A 21,971-nucleotide genomic window follows, 5' to 3' on the forward strand; every position below is an offset into this window, starting at 1 on the left:
AAATTGTCTTGTACACATTAACAAATTCCTCTCCATCTAAACCTTTAACACAATGGCAGTCCCAGTCGATGTTTGGAAAGTTAAAATCCCCTACCATATCCACTCTATTATTCTTACAGATAGCCGAGATCTCCTCACAAGTTTGTTACTCAATTTCCCTCTGACTATTGGGGGTTCTATAGTACAATCCCAATGAGGTGATCATCCCTTTCTTATTTCTCAGTTCCACCCAAATAACTTCCCTGGATGTATTTCCGGGAATATCCTCCCTCAGCACAGCTGTAATGCTATCCCTTATCAAAAATGGCACTCCCCCTCCTCTCTTGCCTCCCTTTCTATCCTTCCTGTCGCATTTGTATCCTGGAACATTAAGCTGCCAGTCCTGCCCATCCCTGAGCCATGTTTCTGTAATTGCTATGATATCCCAGTCCCATGTTCCTAACCATGCCCTGAGTTCATCTGCCTTCCCTGTTAGGCCCCTTGCATTGAAATAAATGCAGTTTTTTATTTATTAGTCCTACCTTGTCCCTGCCTGCCCTGAATATTTGATTCACTTTTTTTCTCAGCTGTACCAGTCTCAGATCGATCTCTTTCCTCACTATCTCCCTCGGTCCCACCTCTTCCCCCCCCCCCCCACCTTACTAGTTTAAATCCTCCCAAGCAGTTCTAGCAAATTTCCCTGCCAGTATATTAGTCCCCTTCCAATTTAGATGCAATCCGTCCTTCTTGTACAAGTCACTTCTACCCCAAAAGAGATTCCAATGATCCAAAAATGTGAATCCTCCTCCCATACACCAGCTCCTCAGCCATGCATTCATCTGCTCTATCCTCCTATTGCTGCCATCACTAGCTCGTAACACCGGGAGTAATCCAAATATTACTACTCTTGAGGACCTAACTCTCTTTAATTTCTGCCTAACTCTCTTTAATCTTCCTTCAGAATCTCAACCTTTTCCCTTCCTATGTTGTTGGTTCCAATGTGGACAATGACCTCCTGCTGGCCCCTCTCCCCCGTGAGAACATTCTGCACCCTCTCTGAGACATCCTGGATCCTGGCACCAAGGAAACAACACACCGTTCTGCTGGCCACAGAAACGTCTGTTTGTACCTCGGACTACAGAATCCCCAAACACAATTGATCTCTTGGAACCCGACGGACCCTTCGTTGCATTAGAGCCAGTCTCAATACCAGAAACTTATCTGTTCGTGCTTCATTCCCCTGAGAATCCATCACCCCCTACATTTTCCAAAACAACATACCTGTTTGAAATGGGTATATCCACAAAAGTCTCCTGCACTAGGTGCCTACCTCTCTTATCCTTCCTGGAGTTAACCCATCTATGTGACTGTATCTGAGACACCCCCCCACCCCCTTCCTATAAATGCCATCCATCACATACTGTTGCTGTTGCAACTTCCTCATCGCTTCTATCTGTCTCTCCAACTGATCCACTCGATCTGATAAGATTCGCATCCAACAGCATTTATGGCAGATGTAATCCGCAGTAACCCTTAAACTCTCTTTAAACTCCCACACCTGACAAGAAATACATATCACTGCAAAGGCCATTTTTGCTCCTTCACAATCTACAGACCCAGAAAATAACACCATCTTATTCCTCTGCAAACACTGCCCCAGGTTAAATTAATAGCGATGGCTTATATTTTAAGTTTAATGAAGAGACCTATCTCCAAAAACATATAATCAAGAAAGGACCCACTCTACTCACTCCTGCAGAATCTCTGTAGGCCACACTTAAAAACAACAATTAACTTATCTGATTCTGTGCCGTGAACTTCGCCCATCAGTTCCTCCAAGATTCGTTGTGAAATTCACTGTTAATTTTCCCAGATGCACTCCGCTGTCCAGTGATACACAAGTTCAAACAGCAAAGGCACTAACTGTGTAGGTTCTCTCTCTCTCTCTCTCTCTCTCTCTCTCTCTCTCTCTCTCTCTCTCTCTCTCTCTCTCTCTCTCTCTCTCTCTCTCTCTCTCTCTCTCTCTCCCTCCCCCCCCCCCGTCTCCTGCACTGTCCTCACTATGTGCTTCCTTTGCCTGCTCTTCTCCCTTTTAAAACTGCTGTTGGTTTGACTTCTTTTTCCAAAGTTCCAAAACAATGCAACAGCATATAAAACAGTAATTGCTGCTCCTGGAATTCGAGGAAATCACCTCCAACACCTAAAATACCTCAAAAAAAAGGAGCAGCTCTTACAGCCAGAAATTTTTCCCACACTCTATCTTGGATTACCCAGAATCCTTTTGGAAGCTCTCTGCCTCAGGGGTTGGTAGAGGTGGGGGGGGGAGCGGTTAAATATTCCCTGTAGAGATTCTTCTCAGGTCGAGGAATCGAGGATTATTGGGACGAGATGGGAACGTGGAATTCATAATTAAACAGACCGGCTGTGACTGTATTTTATAAAAGGAAAGAAACCTCTTTTTTTCTAATCAGCCTGTCCAGAGATATTACTACACATGTCTGGGGCAGGGGGGACGTGAACCCAGGCCTCCTGGTCGAGGGATAGGGACATTACCAGGACACCACAAGAGGGCCCATAGCTGTGATCTTATTGGATGGACTGAATGGTCTGCTTCTGCTCCAGGTTTGATGAGTGTACAAATGCTGGCCGGCAACAGCTCCGATCCCGCGGAAAAATGCGCCCGTTCACTGCTCAGAAGGTTTGGCCCATCCGCAACACTCCCCGGCTGAATGCGTTCTCCTCCGGCCTTTGGCAGCTATTATTGGGAGGGGGGGGGTCCCTGCCGGGAACGGTGATTGCTGCGTTCTGACGGGAGTGCCGTTGAAGTTGTCTCTGTTTATAGAGCTGGTTTGTTTGATTTGGAAACAATGAGGACAGCAGAGTCAATAGGTGTGGAGCTGGAGAAGCACAGAAGGTCAGACAGCATTGAGGAGCGGGTGGGTCAATGCTTCGGGCCATTTATTGACTCTTGTTTTAATTGATGTCAGGTAAATGCTTGTGGGTTACAGTTCACTCAGGGAGTGACAAACCTGGGTGTCCAGGCGCTGAGATCTTTTCAGATATCATCAACAGGTACAGAAAATAACCAAAAAGCTAATGGAATACTGCCCTTTCTAACTAGAGACCTGACGTCTGGGGACATGGAGGTTATGCTATAGTTATACAAATCCTTGGTTCGAATCCCCCACTTGGCGCACTGTGAGCAGGTCTAGGCACCACACTGCAGGAAGGATGGATTGGTCTTGGAGGGAATACAGTGTAGGTTGACAAGAATGACACCTAGACTTCAGGGGTTATGTTATGAGGAGAGATTATACAAATTTAGGTCCATTTTCCTGTGAATTTAGAAGGTTAAGGGGTAACCTAATCAAGGTCTTCAATATGTTACAATAAAGGCATGATAGATCAAGATCAACTGTTCCCACTGGGTGGGGATTCTAGATCAAGGGGCAGAGTCTTGAGGATTCGTGCCAGACAGCTCAGGAGAGATGTTAGGAAGCACTTGTACACACGAAGGGTGGGAGAGGTTTGGAACTCTGTCCCAAAAATGACAGTGGATGCTGGATCAGTTGTTAATTTTAAATCTGAGACAGGTTTTCTTTTGATGATTAGAATCCCGACAGTGTGGAAACAGGCCCTTCGGCCCAACCAGTCCACACTGACCCTCAGAAGAGTGACCTGCCCAGACCCATTTCCCTCTGACTAATGCACCTAATGGCACTACGGGCAATTTAGCATGGCCAATTCACCTGACCTGCACATCTTTGGACTGTGGGAGGAAACCGGAGCACCTGGGGGAAACCCATGCAGACATTAGTTAAATAATGGTATTAAAGGATGTGGGCCAAAGGCAGGGATATGGAGTTAGGCCGCAGATCAGCCATGATCCCATTGAATGGTGGAACAGACTCGAGGGGCTGAATGGCCTACTGCTGTTCCTGTGAGAGTGACAACATCCACATTTACAAGTATGTTGCAGCCTGGAGTGAAAGGTGGTGATGATAGAGGCTCCTTGCTCTTTCCAGTACATAGTGGACCAGGGATTTCTCCTGCTCTTAATCCCTGCTATTGGACACATGATCAACACACCCACTTTGGCTGTCATGTCCTGGAATCCTGAGCTACTGCCTCTGAGGTAGGGACAGTACCCACTACCCCAGAAGACCTCCTCAGAGCATGTTTTTATTAAAAGGTTCACGGGATGAGGGCGTTGTTGGTGAGGCCAGCATTTATTGCCCAGAGGGCAGCTGCATTGCTGTGGGTCTGGAGTCACATGTAGGCCAGACCAGGTTGGAGGTGGAGGGGGTGGGTGTTTGTGGATGTGGTGCCAGTCAAGTGGGTTACTTTACCCTGGGTGGTGTCAAGCTTCTTGAGTATTTGTTGGAGCTGTTTAGGATGTTCCAGTGATGGAGGGAGTGCAGCGAGGGGGTTCCCAGACTGATTCCTGGGATGGCGGGGTTGATGTATGAGGGGAGACCGGATTGGTTGGGATTATATTCACCGGGGATTGGAAGAATGAGGGGGAGCTCATAAAAACGTATAAAATACTAACAGGACCAGACAGGGTAGACACAGGAGGGATGTTCCCAATGACCAGGGAGCCCAGAACCAGGGGGTCACAGTCTCAGAATATGGGGTAGGCCATTTCAGACTGAGATGAGGGAGAAATGTCTTCACCCAGAGAGGGGGGAGGGGAGCCTGGGGAATTCTCTGTCACAGGAAGAGGCTGAGGCCAAAATATTTAATGTTTTCAAAAAGGAGTTAGTAGAGTTCTCAGGGCTAAAGGGGGAAAGAGAGAACAGGGGACTGCATTGGATGATCTGCCATGATCGTATGGAATGGTGGAGCAACCTTGAAGGGCCGAATGGCCTCCTCTTGTTCCAGTTTGACTCAGTGAGGTAGCTCACGGGTTAAACTACACAGTGAGCGTGACTCAAGGCTGTCGTAACAGTGCGCATTGAGGGAAGTTCTGTGGTTGTGTTGAGAAAGGGCTACAACATTGGCACGGCAGTAACTGCCTCCAGAAGGACTGGTGTGCCCTCTGTTCGGGTCACTCTGGAGCTGTCCATTCACATCCTGTGGGAGCCAGACCAGTACGATTCCTGGTGGATATCGATGGAGGCATCCAGGAGGGTTGTGGGAATGTTGCTGTGCACATTCTGCCTGTTGGGATTGCTACCTGACAGCACCCCGGCTGCACTGTTTTAGCTCCTGGGGGATGCTTCTGACTGGCTGGCTGGGGAGATGTCCAGAGGGCTGTGTAAGGTGCTATCAGAATGCAAGTTCTATCCCCTGTGCCCGGAAAGCGTGAGGGCTGAAAGAGGAAGTAGGCCGTGGTGTTGGCAGTACTCGATTCACCGTGTCAGCTGGACCCTCACAGAGTCAGAGCACCGAGCGTCCGAGACCTCGCCTCCAGTGAATCGAGCACGGGGTCACTTTGTAGTACCCGGGCAGCTGCACTGTCCTGAGGGTGGGATTGAGCACAGATTGAGGTAAAGGGGTTCACGCGGGGTATGTTGAAGGGGAGCAGGTGGTATCCTCGCTGTCTAATCGTTATCCCTCGATCCACGTTGTATACTGGAGAACTCCATGAGCTCCCACCCTTACTGAGAGAAAGCTCCCAATGTCTGACAGTTAGCGGCTTTGTGTGGCTGTTCGGTGTGTTTAACCCCTGTGTGCTGTCCCTCCCTTTGTGTTGAGACAGATTCCCAGCCTGTGGAGCAGTCGCGATGTGAGTCATTTCCCAACAGCAGCATCTGCTTCCCGCTCGGAATGGGGGACAAGGACAGCTCCTGCCAGACTCCCTGTTCGGTGAGTGACCGTCTCAAAATCCTGCCCTACCCCCTCCTTCACATTGAACTCCCATAGCATCGCGGGTTGGCACTGGGACACCATTCGGCCCATCATGTCTGTGCTAGGATTACAAATGCACAATACTGTCAATCAGGATTACAGAGAGTAGGAGCAGGTTACTGCTGAAGTTCACATTGGTCTGTGATTTGCAACCATTCAAAATGTCATCCAGTTTCAGACTGCTTGTCTTTGTTCCTAATGTCACTGCAAGTTACTGCGGAGGCTGGAATCTGCACTGAAAACGACAAATGCTGGGGATCACAGTGGGTTAGGCAGGGTCCGCAGAGAGAGAGAGAGAGCAAGCTAACATTTCAGGATGAGAGTGATCTGGACTGGAAACGTTAGCTCGCTCTCTCTCCATGGATGCTGCCTGACCTGCTGTAATCTCCAGTATTTGTTGTTTTCTGCACAAACTCCGAGTGCTGGAGTAACTGTCTGTGGAGACAGAGAAAAACAGCTAATGTTTGGAGTCCTGAGTGAGTCTTTTTCCGAAGAGGGTGTAGGATGACGATGGGAGAAGGTGAAGGTGCTGTCAATACAGCAGCAGTTCAGAGGGGGAGGTGATGGCTGAGTGGTATTATCACTAGACTGCTATTCCAGAGACCCAGGGAATGTCCTGCGGACCCAGGTTCGAATCCCGCCAGGGCAGATGGTGAAATTTGAATTCAACAAGTTTCTGGATTAAGGGTCTAATGATGGCCATGGGTCCAAGTGGGAAAAAGCCCACTTGGTTCACTACTGTCTGTTTAAGGAGGGTTATCTTCCAGCCTGGCTGAGGTGTGACTCCAGACTCATACCCACGTGGTTAAGCTTTCATTGCCACCTGAACTGACCCTAGTGAACCACTCTGGGAACAGAGCTAGTACAGGTCCAAGGGGCTGAATGGCCTCCTGGTGATTCAGCTCAAGGGCAATTAGGGACAGGCAGCAAGTGCCAGCCTCACCACTGATGCCCACATCCTGTGAAAGAATAAACAAGAGCCTCTTATGGGAAGTTGCTATGTTCTGGCTGGGGCAGGAACTTTCCAAAAGGGAATAGGAGAAATATTTGAAGGGGAATAATGCTGGAGTCTGGAAAAAGAATCTAGGAGGTGGGACTAAATGGTGTCTTTAGTGGTTAGCACTGCTGCCTCACAGCGCCAGGGTCCCAGGTTCGATTCCAGCCTTGGGTGGAGTTTGCACATTCTCCCCATGTCTGCGTGGGTTTCCTCCGGGTGCTCGGGTTTCCTCCCAAAGATGTGCAGGTCAGGTGAATTGGCCATGCTAAATTGCCCATCGTGTTAGGTGCATTAGTCAGGGGGAAATGGGTTTGGGTGGGTTACTGTTCGGAGGGTTGGTGCGGACTTGGTGGGCCGAAGGGCCTGTTTCCACACTGTAGGCAATCTGATCTATAAGAGATCCAGATCACAGAATGAATGGCCTCGTTTCGCTAGGTTGACCTTTCTGTGTGTTAACAAGTTTACATTGACCTAGTTCTAATTATTATTGTCACATGTACTGAGATACAGTGAAAAGGTTTATATGCTATCCATCCAAATCATACCATACGTATGTACATCAGGGTAATAGAACTGAATGCAGAATACAGAGGAACTTCGATTATCTGAACAAGATGGGTGGGCACTGTTTCATTTGGATAACTGATTATTCGGTTAATTGATTCACCGCCTTTCCTCTGGGGCTCGGAGTTTTCTGAAGTTTCCTTTCTCCTCGCTTTGCCTGCCTCGCGCTCTATCTCTCGGTTTATCTCTGAGCAGGCACACACGTGTGTGTAAGGGACCTGCAGCATTGCTGAAACCAATGTGTTCCCCCCCCCGCCCCCAATCAGTTCAACGGGATTGACACAGCGAGCGAGCATTTGCTAAGTCCACTCCCCGTTCAGGAGACCAGGCAGCGGCACACTGCGCGCAAGACCATGTCACTCCTCTGACACCCCCAACCCCATCCAATGCCGCACCCCCATCCAACCCAGCCTCCCTGTGCTCCCCCACCCCCATGTCCATCCCACCCCCCCTTCCCCTGCCAGACTGGACACCAACAGTAAGTCTACTGCTGCATTTGGGGGGTTGGTCTCAAAATCTCACACACACACACACACCTGCAATTCCTGTACAGAACAATGTTGGAGAGATTATTTGGGGAAGGTTGAGGTGGAGCGGTTTAGGCTATACCCCTGTGTAGAACTGCGAGGAGAGAGAGGGGGCGAGAGGCCAGTCATTTGGAGACAGTACCTGGACTCTCATCAGTCCAGGACTGTTCTCGGCTGCATTTCAGTAAGCTGAGTTCACTTTTAATCACTGTAAACAATCAACCCGATCAGTGTTGGAAACACAGCTTTGTAATGTTTCCATCGGGAACTTGAGATCTCCTTTGGATAATCCAATATTCGGATAATCGAGGTTCCTCTGTATAGTGTTACAGCTACAGAGAAGGTGCAGAGAAAGATCAACTCTAATATATTAGTGGTCCGTTCAGAAGTCTGATAACAGCGGGGAAGAAGCTGTTCTTCTATCTGTTAGCACGTGTTGTCAAACTTCTGTATCTTCTGCCCTCTGGCAGAGGGTGGGGGAGAGTCTGACTGGGGTCTTTGATCTTGGCTGCTATCCAGAGGCAGTGGGAAGTGTAGACAGAGTCCGTGGATGGAAGGCTGAATTGTGTGATGAACTGGTCTGCGTCCTGTGTCTGACTGGAACCACGAAAAGCTCTGGGCTGTACTCATTGTTTCAACAAAAGTAAATGTGGCCTTTGGTGTTTAACAGGATGTGACTGACCCGGAGCAGAGCAGTACTGGCGAGAGCCCGAGCAGTTTCTTCAGTGATGACGACAATGCCGAGGATTACGAGATGACGTTAAGCAAGTATGTTCCTCTTCCTGTGTGCGAGAAATGTTTATCGTGAGGGAATGTCCATTGCATTCAATCTGCTCCCCCTGTCTCCTTCAGCACCCTGGACAGTTTGTTAATGTGTTAAGGTTAAGAACAGACAAAAAAACTGCAGGCGCTGGAATCCAAGGTAGACAGGCAGGAGGCTGGAGGAACACAGCAAGGCAGGCGGCATCAGGGGGGACAGGCAGGAGGCTGGAGGAACACAGCAAGGCAGGCGGCATCAGGGGGGACAGGCAGGAGGCTGGAGGAACACAGCAAGGCAGGCGGCATCAGGGGGGACAGGCAGGAGGCTGGAGGAACACAGCAAGGCAGGCGGCATCAGGGGGGACAGGCAGGAGGCTGGAGGAACACAGCAAGGCAGGCGGCATCAGGGGGGACAGGCAGGAGGCTGGAGGAACACAGCAAGGCAGGCGGCATCAGGGGGGACAGGCTGGAGGAACACAGCAAGGCAGGCGGCATCAGGGGGGACAGGCAGGAGGCTGGAGGAACACAGCAAGGCAGGCAGCATCAGGGGGGACAGGCAGGAGGCTGGAGGAACACAGCAAGGCAGGCGGCATCAGGGGGGCAGGCAGGAGGCTGGAGGAACACAGCAAGGCAGGCAGCATCAGGGGGGACAGGCAGGAGGCTGGAGGAACACAGCAAGGCAGGCGGCATCAGGGGGGACAGGCTGGAGGAACACAGCAAGGCAGGCGGCATCAGGGGGGCAGGCAGGAGGCTGGAGGAACACAACAAGGCAGGCAGCATCAGGGGGGACAGGCAGGAGGCTGGAGGAACACAGCAAGGCAGGCAGCATCAGGGGGGACAGGCAGGAGGCTGGAGGAACACAGCAAGGCAGGCAGCATCAGGGGGGACAGGCAGGAGGCTGGAGGAACACAGCAAGGCAGGCGGCATCAGGCAGGAGGCTGGAGGAACACAGCAAGGCAGGCGGCATCAGGGGGGCAGGCAGGAGGCTGGAGGAACACAGCAAGGCAGGCAGCATCAGGGGGGACAGGCAGGAGGCTGGAGGAACACAGCAAGGCAGGCAGCATCAGGGGGGACAGGCAGGAGGCTGGAGGAACACAGCAAGGCAGGCGGCATCAGGGGGGACAGGCAGGAGGCTGGAGGAACACAGCAAGGCAGGCGGCATCAGGGGGGACAGGCAGGAGGCTGGAGGAACACAGCAAGGCAGGCGGCATCAGGGGGGACAGGCAGGAGGCTGGAGGAACACAGCAAGGCAGGCGGCATCAGGGGGGCAGGCAGGAGGCTGGAGGAACACAGCAAGGCAGGCAGCATCAGGAGGGACAGGCAGGAGGCTGGGGGAACACAGCAAGGCAGGCGGCATCAGGGGGGACAGGCAGGAGGCTGGAGGAACACAGCAAGGCAGGCAGCATCAGGAGGGACAGGCAGGAGGCTGGGGGAACACAGCAAGGCAGGCGGCATCAGGAGGGACAGGCAGGAGGCTGGAGGAACACAGCAAGGCAGGCGGCATCAGGGGGGACAGGCAGGAGGCTGGAGGAACACAGCAAGGCAGGCAGTATCAGGAGGGACAGGCAGGAGGCTGGAGGAACACAGCAAGGCAGGCAGTATCAGGAGGTAGAGAAGTCAACGTTTCGGGTTCCTGAAGAAGGGTTATACCTGAAACGTCGATGTCTCCACCTCCTGGTGCTGCCTGGCTTGCTTTGTTCCCCCAGCCTTTTGCCTGTCTACTAAGATTAAGAAGATGGCCATTAATTGTCGGAGCCCATTTATTCATCAGGAGCACTGGGGCTGGAAGGAGCTGTAGGACTGAGTTGTTAATAAATTATCCACAAGAGTTTTTGACTGGTTTGTGTCCAGCTAGATGCTGGATATTGCCTGTCAGGCAGTTCATGAGATCTACAGTACAGAAAGCTGCCCTTCAGCCCATCAAATCCGTACTGGTCAAAACCAACCCCCTAATTATTCTAATCCCACTCCCCAGCATGTGGCCCATAGCCTTGTGTACTTTGATATCACAAGTGCACATCCAAATCCTTTGTCAATGTGAGGAGGGTTTCTGCCTTTCCCACCCTGACAGGCAGTGAACTCCAGGTCCCCACCACCCTCCGGGCAAACACTGTTTTTCCCTCACACCCGTTCGAAACATCCTTAAATCCTTCTCCCTCTGGTTACTGATCCCTCCATCAAAAAAACAGGATGAGGAGAGAGAGAGAGAGAGAGAGAGAGAGAGAGAGACAGAGAGAAAGGGGGGAACAGGGGGAGGGAGGGGAGAAATAGTAATGCGCAAAGAGAGATGGGGGGAGAGGTTAAGAGAGGGAGCAGGAATAACGGGGAGAGAGAGAGGGGTAGGGGGCAAGAGAGAAGTGGTGGGGCACTGAGGTGGGTGGAGGGTATAGTCGGGGGAGAGACATTAGAAAGGTGTAGAGAGAGTGAGGCAAAGACTGGAGAGAGGGAGAGACATAGAGGGACAGTGTGTGTGTGAGACAGAGACCACTTCCCATTGTGGTGAGGGACGTGTGGACCCTTTGAAGGGAGGGAAATGGTTGTGTTTTGTAACAGTGCTGTCCATTTCCTGTCAGCTGACGTGATTCTGTTTTTTGTGTTCTGTTTTTCCTGGCAGCACCCCCGGCTCCACCTCTGACGATCTGAGCGTGTCTGGATTGAGAGTGGACAGTGGCCTGCCCTCTCAGGGCAATGTGTATGAGGGGCAGGAGCAGCTGGGCCTAAAGCAGGGCCTCGACACCAGCCAGCTGTGCCCCCTCATCAAAGCGGGTTGGTTAGACAAGAACCCCCCGCAGGGGTAAGCACTGAGCTCGGGGTGGGGCACAAGGGGGGGGGGGGTGGAGGCCGCACGTGGATCACCGACTGAGGTAGAAGGGGCAGGTCATTCGAGGGCAGCGTAGAAATGTCAATCTCTGTCCTGAAATCAGAGGCTTTTTAAATTCATTCATTTACGGGTTGAGGGCGTCACTGGATAAGCCAGCATTTATTGCCCACCCCTAATTACCCAGAGGGCAGTTGAGAGTCACCCACATTGCTGTGGGTTTGGAGCCATATGTAGGCCAGACTGGGTAAAATTCCCTCCCTACAGGGGAGTTGTGACCCAGATGGGGCCTTTTCAGACAATTGACAATGGATCCATGGTTATCGCTTGATTCCAGACTTTGAAAAAGTTGATTTGAAGTTCCACCATATTCCGTGCTGGGATTCGAACCCAGATCCCCAGAACATTACCTGGGCCTCCAGATTAACAGTCCAGTGATAATACCACTTGGCTGTTACTTCCGTGATTTTCTGGAGCAAGGTGCTCCTGATTCCCGCTTCCTGCTGTGAGGAAACCTTTCCTAATGGTGGCCTGGCTTAGAGTGGAAAGTCTTACCCCCTTGTTCTCAGCAACCCCACACTCCCCATCCCCCAAAAAGGGACGTAGGTTCCCTCTTTCATGTTCTGTTCTTGAGGTGATGGATGAGTGATACTATCACTGGATCGATAACGCAGAGAGTCATTCTGGGACCCAGCTACCAATCCCACCGTGGCAGATGGTGGAATGTGAATTCGATAAAAAGAAACCTGTGATTGGGAATCTAATTATGGCCATGAAACTATTGTCAGGAAAAACCCATCCTTAGAGTGGACAGTGATGTCCTTTAGGGATGGAAATCTGCCGTCCTTACCTGGTCTGGCCTACATGTGACTCCAGACCCACCATACATTGATTCTTAAACAAAAACAGAAATTGCTGGAGAAACCCAGCAGGTCTGGCGCCGTCTGTGGAGAGAGAAAGCAGAGTTAATGTTTTGAAGACTCTTCTTCAGACCCGATGAAGGGTCACTCCACCTGAAACGTGGACTCTGCTTTCTCTCTCCACACATACTGCCAGACCTGCTGAGTTTCTCCAAGAATTCCTGTTTCAGATTTCCAGCACCAGCGGTTCATTGTTGTTGTTATTCTGAACTGTCTCCTGGGTAATCAGAGGTGGACAGTGATGTCACATCCTGTGACTGAATAGCAAAGTCTCGTCTGTGTAAACGACCGCTCTGGTGGAGCTATCCTGGACAACTCTATCCATCCTAAACAGAGGGCCAGGAAATTCCTGGTGAAATGACTCATTACCCCTCCCTTAGGGGGGGGCGGGAACATATTGGAAATCTATCCCCAGAGTCATCACAGAAGTTAAAGACTTTATAAAAGGAGACAGATTTACCCGGTGTCCCTGTCTATGAGACTCCCGTTAACAGAAGGAATGGACCAGATTTCTGCACTGACCAGGGACTGCTATTTATTTATAAAATAATATGATTAGCTGCAGGTGGGCAATGAGAAACCCTCAGTCTCTCTACCCCACTGTTTAAAAATCTAACCTCTTATCATCTTGCCCTCCACACACACAGGAAGGAATATCGGGGGCCGTGGGTAGACTGTGACGCGATGACACTTTCCATAGAATCTCTGCTGTGTGGGGGCAGGCCATTTGGCCCATTGAGGTGATACTGACCCTGCCCCCCACCCCCCACAATCCCTATAACCCTGCATTTCCCATGGCCAATCCACCCTGACCTTTGGACTGTGGGAGGAAACCCACGCAGACACTGGGAGAATGTGCAAACTCCACCCAGACCCTGAGGATGGTATTGAACCCAGGTCCCTGGTGCTGTGAGGCAGCAGTGCTAACCACTGAGCTACTGTGCCACTCAGCTGGTTGACGGGTATGATGCTTCTGTATTGTCCTCCTCCTGATATCTTCACTTGTTTGCAGGAGGCACAGGGTGACTGCTTCCCACTTTGTCTTTGACTTTTATTTTAGTCACAGTTTACAGTGCTTGGAAATAAATTTCTATCTTCAGGCTTGAGCTGCTTCTTACTGCAGAGCAAAAACAGCTTCTCCAAAGGTACCTGGTTTCTGCCAAAACGTTCACACACTCCAGCTCTTTGGCTATTTGGGAGCCAATCATTTGTTGTTGGTCGGCAGAAGGCCTTTGTCATCAATAATTGGTCACTCGTCCACAGACCAATCAGTTGTTGATAGCCAAGCTTCAGAGTTAGGGGCTTGGGGAGGGGACAGAGATAGGGAGGGGGTGTAGGGGCTTGGGGAGGGGACAGAGATAGGGAGGGAGTGTAGGGGCTTGGGGAGGGGACAGAGATACGGAGGGGGTGTAGGGGACAAAGATAGGGAGGGGGTGTAGGGGCTTAGGGAGGGTGTGTAGGGACTTGGGGAGGGGACAGAGATATGGAGGGAGTGTAGGGGCTGGAGGGGGTGACAGGGAGGGGATGTAGGGGCTGGAGGGGATGACTGGGATAGGGAGGGGTTGTAGGGGCTGGAGGGGGTTACAGGGATAGGGAGGGGGTATATGGGCTGGAGGGGGTGACAGAGATAGGGAAGGGGTGTATGGGCTTTGGGAGGGGAAAGAGATAGGGAGGCGGTGTAGGGGCTGGAGGGGGTGACAGAGATAGGGAGGGGGTGTAGGGGCTGGAGGAGGTGACAGAGATAGGGAGGGGGTGTAGGGGCTGGAGGGGGTGACAGGGATAGGGAGGGGGTGTAGGGGCTGGAGGGGGTGTAGGGGCTGGAGGAGGTTACAGAGATAGGGAGAGGGTGCAGGGGCTGGAGGAGGTGACAGATTGGGAGGGGGGTGTAGGGGTTAGAGGGGGTGACAGAGATCGGGAGGGGGTGTAGGAGCTGGAGGAGATGACAGGGATAGGAAGGGGGGTGTAGGGGCTGGAGGACGTGACAGAGATAGGGGTTGTCGGGTCTGGAGGGGGTGACAGGGATAGGGAGGAGGGTTAGGGGCTGGGGAGATTAAATGGATAGGGTGGGGTATGGGCCCAGCATTTGTTGCCTGTCCCTAATTGCCCCTTGAGAAGGTGAGATTGAGTTGCTTCCTTGAACTGCTGCAGTCCATGATTCACGATCACTTCCATCTAGAAGGACAAGGGCAGCAGATCCATGGGAACACCATACCCTGCAGGTTCCCCTCTGAACCACTCACCATCCTGACTTGGAAATATATCACTGTTCCTTCAGTGTCACTGGGTCACAATCCTGGCATTCCCTCTCTAAGATCATTAGCGGTTAACCTAAAGCATGTGAACTACAGCAGTTCAAGAAGGCAGCTCACCTCCACCTTCTCAAGGAGCAACTGGAGACAGGCAATAAATGCTGGTCCTCCCAGCGATGCCCAGGTTCCATGAATGAATTTTAAAAAAGCCTTCACTTGGACTTTTAAAAGTCTTTGGAATTCTTTCCCTCCGAGTTTATGGAGCTTAGCCCTTGAGTCTGTTGCAGAGAGAGGTCAATGGGTTTTTGGTCGTTAAGGGAATCGAGTGATGATGGGATAGTGCAGGAAGGTAGGGTTGAACTGGAAGGTTGGTGGAACAGCTGCACAGAGGCTGGTGTCCTGTCACTGAGTGCCCATTGATTTACCTGAGCACAGTGCACTGCCTATGGCCAACCAGCTGAGTCATTCCCCTGGACTGAGGAGAGTCTCAATCTCCTGGATACCTATGTTTTTCTGAGATTCTGATCTCCTGGAGTTTGTAGTCAATGAGGTCTCCCTGGTTCCAATCGCTACAGTCAGCCATGTTTGTGAGAGAGCAGGTTTGAGGGGCCAGATAGCCCACTCTGTCTCACATTTCCGATGTTAAATGTTTATTGATGTGTGGACAAAATAATTGAAGGATCAATTCATTGCTGTCTTTAGCATCAGTGAAGGCAATAATTGACTTCCTGTCACACGACCGAAAGGGAGAATCAGGACCTTTTCACAAAAAGGGGCGGGGGGGGGGGGGGGGAAAGGTCAGTTTCCTAGCAGCAGCGCTATCTGAAGCCACTGAATTCTGGAATGTTCTCTCTCCTCCAGGCTGTTGGGTTTGAATTATTTCTCCACTGGGAGCATCTTCAGGTCTGCAGGAATGTAATGTTCACTGCCTGCTGAGTTGTATCATTTGAGAGCCACATTTTCTTTGTTAATATTTTTTGTCGCTGTGCTGTGGTGGATTTTGATTTTGGGTGGAGGCTGTTATGTAATTTGTCGTAGAATCATTACCCCTTACCCCCTCTCCCCACCCTTGGCTGGTGTTAGATGGTAGCAATGGAACAGACGTGCATGCTCAGGGGTGTGTAGAATAGAATTGTACTGTGTACCAGGAGGCCATTCAGCCTACCACGTCTGTACTGACTCGCTGAGTGTTTTGGCTTACTGCCAATATCCCTTCTTGTGCGGGTATCCTGATATATTGTTTCTATTTACACAGCCATTGGCTGAACCACATTTCCAGGCAGTACATTCCAGACTCTGACTACTCGCTGAGTGAAAGTTCATTTCTCACATCGCTCTTTTGTAAAATACTTTTGAACAATATCCTCTGGTTTGTCATCTTATTGCAAACAGGAACAGCCTGCCCCTATCCCCTCTGCCTGGCCCACTGAGGATTTTGGAAAGTCCTCTGTCAGACCTCTCTCTCTCTCTCTCTCTCTCTCTCTCTCTCTCTCTCTCAAGCTTCCCAGCGTCTTCAGTCTCTCCTCATCACTGGTGTTCCTGGAATCATTCCTGTAAACCATGCTCTCCAACGCGTTCCCATCTTTCCTATAACGTGGCGCCCACAGCTGTACCCAAACTTCCAGCTGAGGTCCAATAAGTGTCTTGTACAAGTCCCGCATCACCTCCTCGCTCCTGTACCCTATACCCATATTAATAACGCTGAGGACACTGTGTGCTTTATAAACTGTCCCCGCCACCCTGTCCTACCACCTTTAATGAGTTTATAGCCAATCAGACCTGGATGTTTCTCAGCCCCTGCATACCCTTTCGAACAGTACCCTTTCATTTATACTGTCCCTCCATCTGCTTTGAACCCACAAAACTCTTGAAACTTCATCTGCCAACTGTCCACCCACCTCACCAACATGTCAACATTCGTTTTAGGTTCTACACTGTCATAAAGTCCCTCCAGGCCATTCAGCCCTTTGAGTTATACTGACCCACTGAAGAACATCCCACTCAGACTCAACCCCTCCCCCTATCCCTGTAACCCTGCATTTCCCATGACGAATCCATCTAACCTGCGCATCCCTGGGCACTTTGGGACAATTTCCCATGACTAATCCACCCTGACCTGCACATCTTTGGACTGTGGGAGGAAACCCACACAGACACGGGGAGAATGTGCAATCTCCACACAGACAGTCGCCCGAGGCTGGAATCGAACCTGGGTCCCTGGCACTGTGAGGCAGCAGTGCTAACCACTGAGCCACGTGCCACCCCAAACTGATGACCTCACAGTTTATGATCCTTGCAAGTTTTGAGTCATCCAACAACTTTGAAATGGTCCCCTGCACAGCAAGATCCAAGTTATTAATATATTATCAGGAGAAACAAGGGTTCCAATACTGACCTCTGGGAACCTCCACTCCAACCCTTCCTCCATTGGGAAAGTAACCACTGACTGTGACTCTCTGTTTCTCATCACTCACCTGGTTTTGTATCACATTGTTACTGGCCCTCTATAGTATGACCTCTAACTTTCTTCACAAGTCTGTTGTGTGGCACCTTTTCAAACATCTTCTGGAAATCCACGTTCACCACATCAACAGCATTACCCAAAATCTCCAGCAAGACCATTCTGAAGAAGGGTCACTGGACCCGAAATGTTAACTCTGTTTCTCTCTCCACAGGAGCTGCCAGACCTGCTGAGTTTCTCCAGCAATTTCTGTTTCAAATCGTGGTTGTCTGTTTTATTCTGGCAAGTTAGCTCAACAAGATTTTTGCTGAACGAATAGGTGCTGCCTCTTCCATATCAACCCACATTGAACCATTTTACAGCTAAGTCTATCCCAAATAATGGTTTCTAGAAGATGTCCAACCTCTGAAGATAAACTGACTGGTCTGTAATTGCTGGGTCTATATTCACGGCATTTTTTGATTAAAGGGTGAGGTGTGTGTAATTTTCCCACCGCAGCCGGAGTGCAGGGGAGCTTGGAAGATTGTGGCTAGTTCTCCTGCAATTACCACTCTCACCTCCTTCTGTATCCTTGGATACATGTCGTCATGTTCCGGTGTCTGATCCACTTTTGAGCACCCACCATCTCACCAGTGTCTGCTACGTATCAGCGTCAAACCTTTCTCGTGACTTTCCTGCCCAGTCACTACATCTTGGCCAGCACTGGCCCCTCCAGTAAAGACTGATCTGAAATATTCATCCAGCCCCTGAGCCACTCTTCTTGCCTCACAGTGTAACTCCCCTTTTGAGGCCCGTGCTCAACCCTATCCCCTCTGTTTACTGTTGATGTACCTACGAAGAGTTTGGGGGTCTCCTCTGTTAGCTGCCAGTCTTTTTTCAGAATCCCTCTTTGCTTCTCTTGTTTCTTTGTGTCTCACCTCCCCTTTGGCAAGAGTCCCTCCCCTCCACCCCATCCCCCACTGCCGGCCCCTCTTCCTGCTTAAGCAGACGGGTGTGGGATCTCTCTGTGTGTCACAGAGATGGCCTTGAGGCATGCCCACTGCCTTCATTTTAATTTGACCAAGATATCTGGATGGATTCCACCTCGTACCCCGTCCCTCTGCGTTGAAGACCGTTCCTGATGGTGAACCTAATGTTTTTAAGCGCACTTCCCTTCAGATTGTAATGTGAGATCTTTAAAGAAGTTCTCGTTTTAAAGAATCCCCCACAATGTGGAAACAAGGCCGTTCAGCCTGACAAGTCCACACTGTCTCTTTGGAGAGCGTCCCACCCAGCCCCATCCCCCTGCCCTAACCCTGTATCCCTGCATATCCTGTGGCTAACCCACCCTGGACACAATGGGTAATTTAGCACGGCCAATCCAGCCACACCCAGAAGCTTAGACCCCTGTGCTTAGTGGATAACCCTGTCACCATGCCCTTGTATCGGGAAATGTCTGGGCTCATTAACACAGGCAAAGGGCCAAGAGTGAGCCATTTGGTCCCTCTAGCCCGACTCTGCCTCTCAGTAAGATTGTTTCTGTGTGTCTTTCAAATCTCACATTCTCCCCCCCCCCCACCCTCACCCCTCCACCACACAGGAATCTATTCAGAAACAAACAGCCGAAGTTGCTGGAAAAGCTCAGCAGGTCTGGCAGCAACTGCGGAGAGAAATCAGAGTTAACGTTTTGGGTTGAGGTGACCCTTCCTCAGAACTGCTATTCACCTCTGTCTTCAAACATTCAAAGACTACCCCCCCCCCCACCCTGACCCCTGCCACAGAGACTCCCAAAGTCTCACAACTCTCAGAGTCGAACTCTGATGAAGAGGCATCTACACTGGAAACGTTAGCTCGCTTTCTCTCTCTGTGGATGCTCTCTGACCCGCTGGGATCTCCAGCATTTACTGTTTTCAGTACAGATTCCAGCCTCTGCAGTAACTTGCTGCTACATTCCCTTCATCTCTGTCCTGGGAGGGCGACCCCCTAACTGTAAAACAGCGCCCCCTGGTCCTGGGCTGACCCACAAGAGGAAATATCCCTCCCACATCCTCCATGTCCAGACCACTTCGGGGTCCGACGCATTCCAATCAGTTATCCCCTCCCTCTCTGAACCCCACTGGAAACATGCCCCTGTCTGTCCGAACCCCCTCATCAATCCTCTGAATTATTTCCTATGTATTTACATCCTTTCTTAAATAAGGAGCCTGAAGCTGCACATAGTATTCGAGATCTGGTCTCACCAATCCCTCCACGTCTGAGTCAGAAGTCACAAGACACCGGGTTATAGTCTAACAGGTTTCTTTGAAATCAAATGCAGTATTTTTCCAAAATACCAGCAACCACTTTCTCAGATTATGTGTAATCTAGGCTGCAGCATATTTTCAGAGCTGGAAATGTGTTGCTGGAAAAGCGCAGCAGGTTAGGCAGCATCCAAGGAACAGGAGAATCGACGTTTCGGACATGAGCCCTTCTTCAGGCTGATGTCCGAAACGTCGATTCTCCTGCTCCTTGGATGCTGCCTGACCTGCTGCGCTTTTCCAGCAACAAATTTTCAGCTCTGATCTCCAGCATCTGCAGTCCTCACTTTCTCCTGCAGCATATTTTCAATCACATTTCTCTTTAAATGCATCGTCCAGAGTGATCTTTAAGTTTTGCTGCTTTCTTCAGTTCAATCTCAGCAAATGTCGCGTCCCTTAATGAGGAGAAAGTGAGGGTTGCAGATGCTGGAGATCAGAGTCGAGAGTGTGTTGCTGGAGAAGGACAGCAGGTCAGGCAGTATCCGAGGAGCAGGAGAGTCGACGTTTCGGACATAAGCCATTCCTGATCTTCCTTCCCATCTATCCACTCCACCCTCCCCTCTGACCTATCACCATCACCCTCTACCTGCATCCACCTATCGCTGTCCCAACCCCTTTCAACCCCCCCCCCCAGTCCCACCCTCCTATTTATCACCCAGCCCCTTTGGTCCCACCCTCATTCCTGATGAGGCCTTATGCCCAAAACGTTGACTCTCCTGCTCCTCGGACGCTGCCTGACCTGCTGTGCTTTTCCAGCATTATACATTTCGACCCCTGTCCCTTAATGATTCCTCTGCGAATCTCAGGTCCCTTTGTATCCAGAGCAATAGCGACTGGTCTGGAGGGGATGGGATTCCCAGCACAACTCTCCGGAGCCTCACGGACATTCTTGATGGTCTCTGCATGGTCCTGGTGTCCCTTGTGAGAAATTCCAGGCTCATCGGAGCTTTGATTGTCTCCTTCAGCGTTGGCACAGAGTTGGTAGCAGGCCACATTGATACACCTAGTGCCAGTGTTCAGTGCATTGGTTGTGTCCAAGTCCATATCTATCAGACACAAGGTGCTGCAGGGAAATTGGCAGCAGTGGCAGTACTTGGCAATTGGCATTGAACCAAGGCTGTGCCCACTTCATGCTTAATGAGTGGTTGGCATAGCTATTGGTTCTATCCTGCCTGAGATCAGACCAAATCCCCAACATTCTGCTGATGTTGCTGCTCCCTCTTTATGTTTGATTTGGTTTTATTTGGTTTCAAATGAACCTGTTGGACTATATCCTGGTGTCATGTGACTTCTGACCTTGTCCACCCCAGTCCCACACCGGAACCTCCACACCCTGTCGAACTGTTGCCCCTCCCCCGGTCGTGAAGGACAGGATCTGAGGAGCCTTCCTGATGACCACCCTCAGGCACTGGAACACCACGGTCCCTCTGCACCTCCCTGTTCCGCGCTGGCCCTCCGTTTCGATCCTACTCCGCTCCCTCCCTCTGAAGTGAGCAGCTTCCCACTTCCCCACATTGCACTCCGGCTGCCGGACTCTCCCTCCCTCAGTTTTCCCGGGATGGCCTTGGGGAAACGGCACAATGCCCATGTCTCTGAGGGCTGGCCGAGTGTGGGCACTGAGTTGGGGGGGGGGGGGGGTGGGAGTGGGGAATCATGACTTGGGGGGAGATGCAGGGTGGGTGAGGGTTGGGAGGGGTCGAGGGTAGGGGAGACTGTGGGTGAGGGGTGAGGGATGTGAGGGTGAGGTGAGGTGTTCTGGAGGAGGAGGGTGTGGGTGTGGTGAGTGTATGGTGGGGGGGGTGAGGGGAGGGGAGGTGTTGGACACGGTGGTGGGGATATGGGGACCGGGTCAGGGTGAGTGGGCGAGGGGTTGTGGAGGTGACAGTGGGGTGGGGGGAGGCCTGTGTGACGTGAGGGTGAGGGGCGGGAGTAAGTGGGTGGGTGAGGGATGGGGGGGTGGGGGGGGTGGGGTTGGGGTGAGTGAGGGTGATGTAGTGAGGGGATGGAGGTGAAGTGTGTACGGGAGGGTGAGGGGTGGAGGAGACTGAGGCGTGTGGGGGAATGATGTGTGGCTTCGTGTCGTGGTGTTTTAGTTTCTGGGAAAAGGGTCTTTTCTCTCAGTTGTTTCAGTCAGATCAGTGGCTGTGCCCCGGTTACTGGGTGGCTGTGCCCCCGGTTACTGGGTGGCTGTGCCCCCGGTTACTGGGTGGCTGTGCCCCCGGTTACTGGGGGGCTGTGCCCCCGGTTACTGGGGGGCTGTGCCCCCGGTTACTGGGGGGCTGTGCCCCGGTTACTGGGGGGCTGTGCCCCGGTTACTGGGTGACTGTTCCCCCGGTTACTGGGTGGCTGTGCCCCGGTTACTGGGTGGCTGTGCCCCGGTTACTGGGTGACTGTTCCCCCGGTTACTGGGTGACTGTGCCCCGGTTACTGGGTGGCTGTGCCCCCGGTTACTGGGTGGCTGTGCCCCGGTTACTGGGTGACTGTTCCCCCGGTTACTGGGTGACTGTGCCCCGGTTACTGGGTGGCTGTTCCCCCGGTTACTGGGTGGCTGTGCCCCCGGTTACTGGG

At 51.5% G+C, this 21,971-nt stretch overlaps 1 protein-coding gene across 1 annotated transcript in view; it reads left to right on the plus strand.

Annotated features, from left to right (window-relative positions):
• LOC140481047 (arf-GAP with Rho-GAP domain, ANK repeat and PH domain-containing protein 1-like) overlaps positions 1-21,971 on the plus strand; it is a 181,416-nt gene that overhangs the window by 76,148 nt on the left and 83,297 nt on the right. The window contains exons 4-6 of the mRNA XM_072576641.1: positions 5,684-5,790; positions 8,591-8,688; positions 11,294-11,473. Coding sequence (XP_072432742.1) covers positions 5,684-5,790; positions 8,591-8,688; positions 11,294-11,473 — 385 coding nt within the window. The remainder of the gene's footprint in view (positions 1-5,683; positions 5,791-8,590; positions 8,689-11,293; positions 11,474-21,971) is intronic.

Source organism: Chiloscyllium punctatum, chromosome 9, assembly GCF_047496795.1.
Source record: "Chiloscyllium punctatum isolate Juve2018m chromosome 9, sChiPun1.3, whole genome shotgun sequence".
NCBI lineage: Eukaryota > Metazoa > Chordata > Chondrichthyes > Orectolobiformes > Hemiscylliidae > Chiloscyllium > Chiloscyllium punctatum.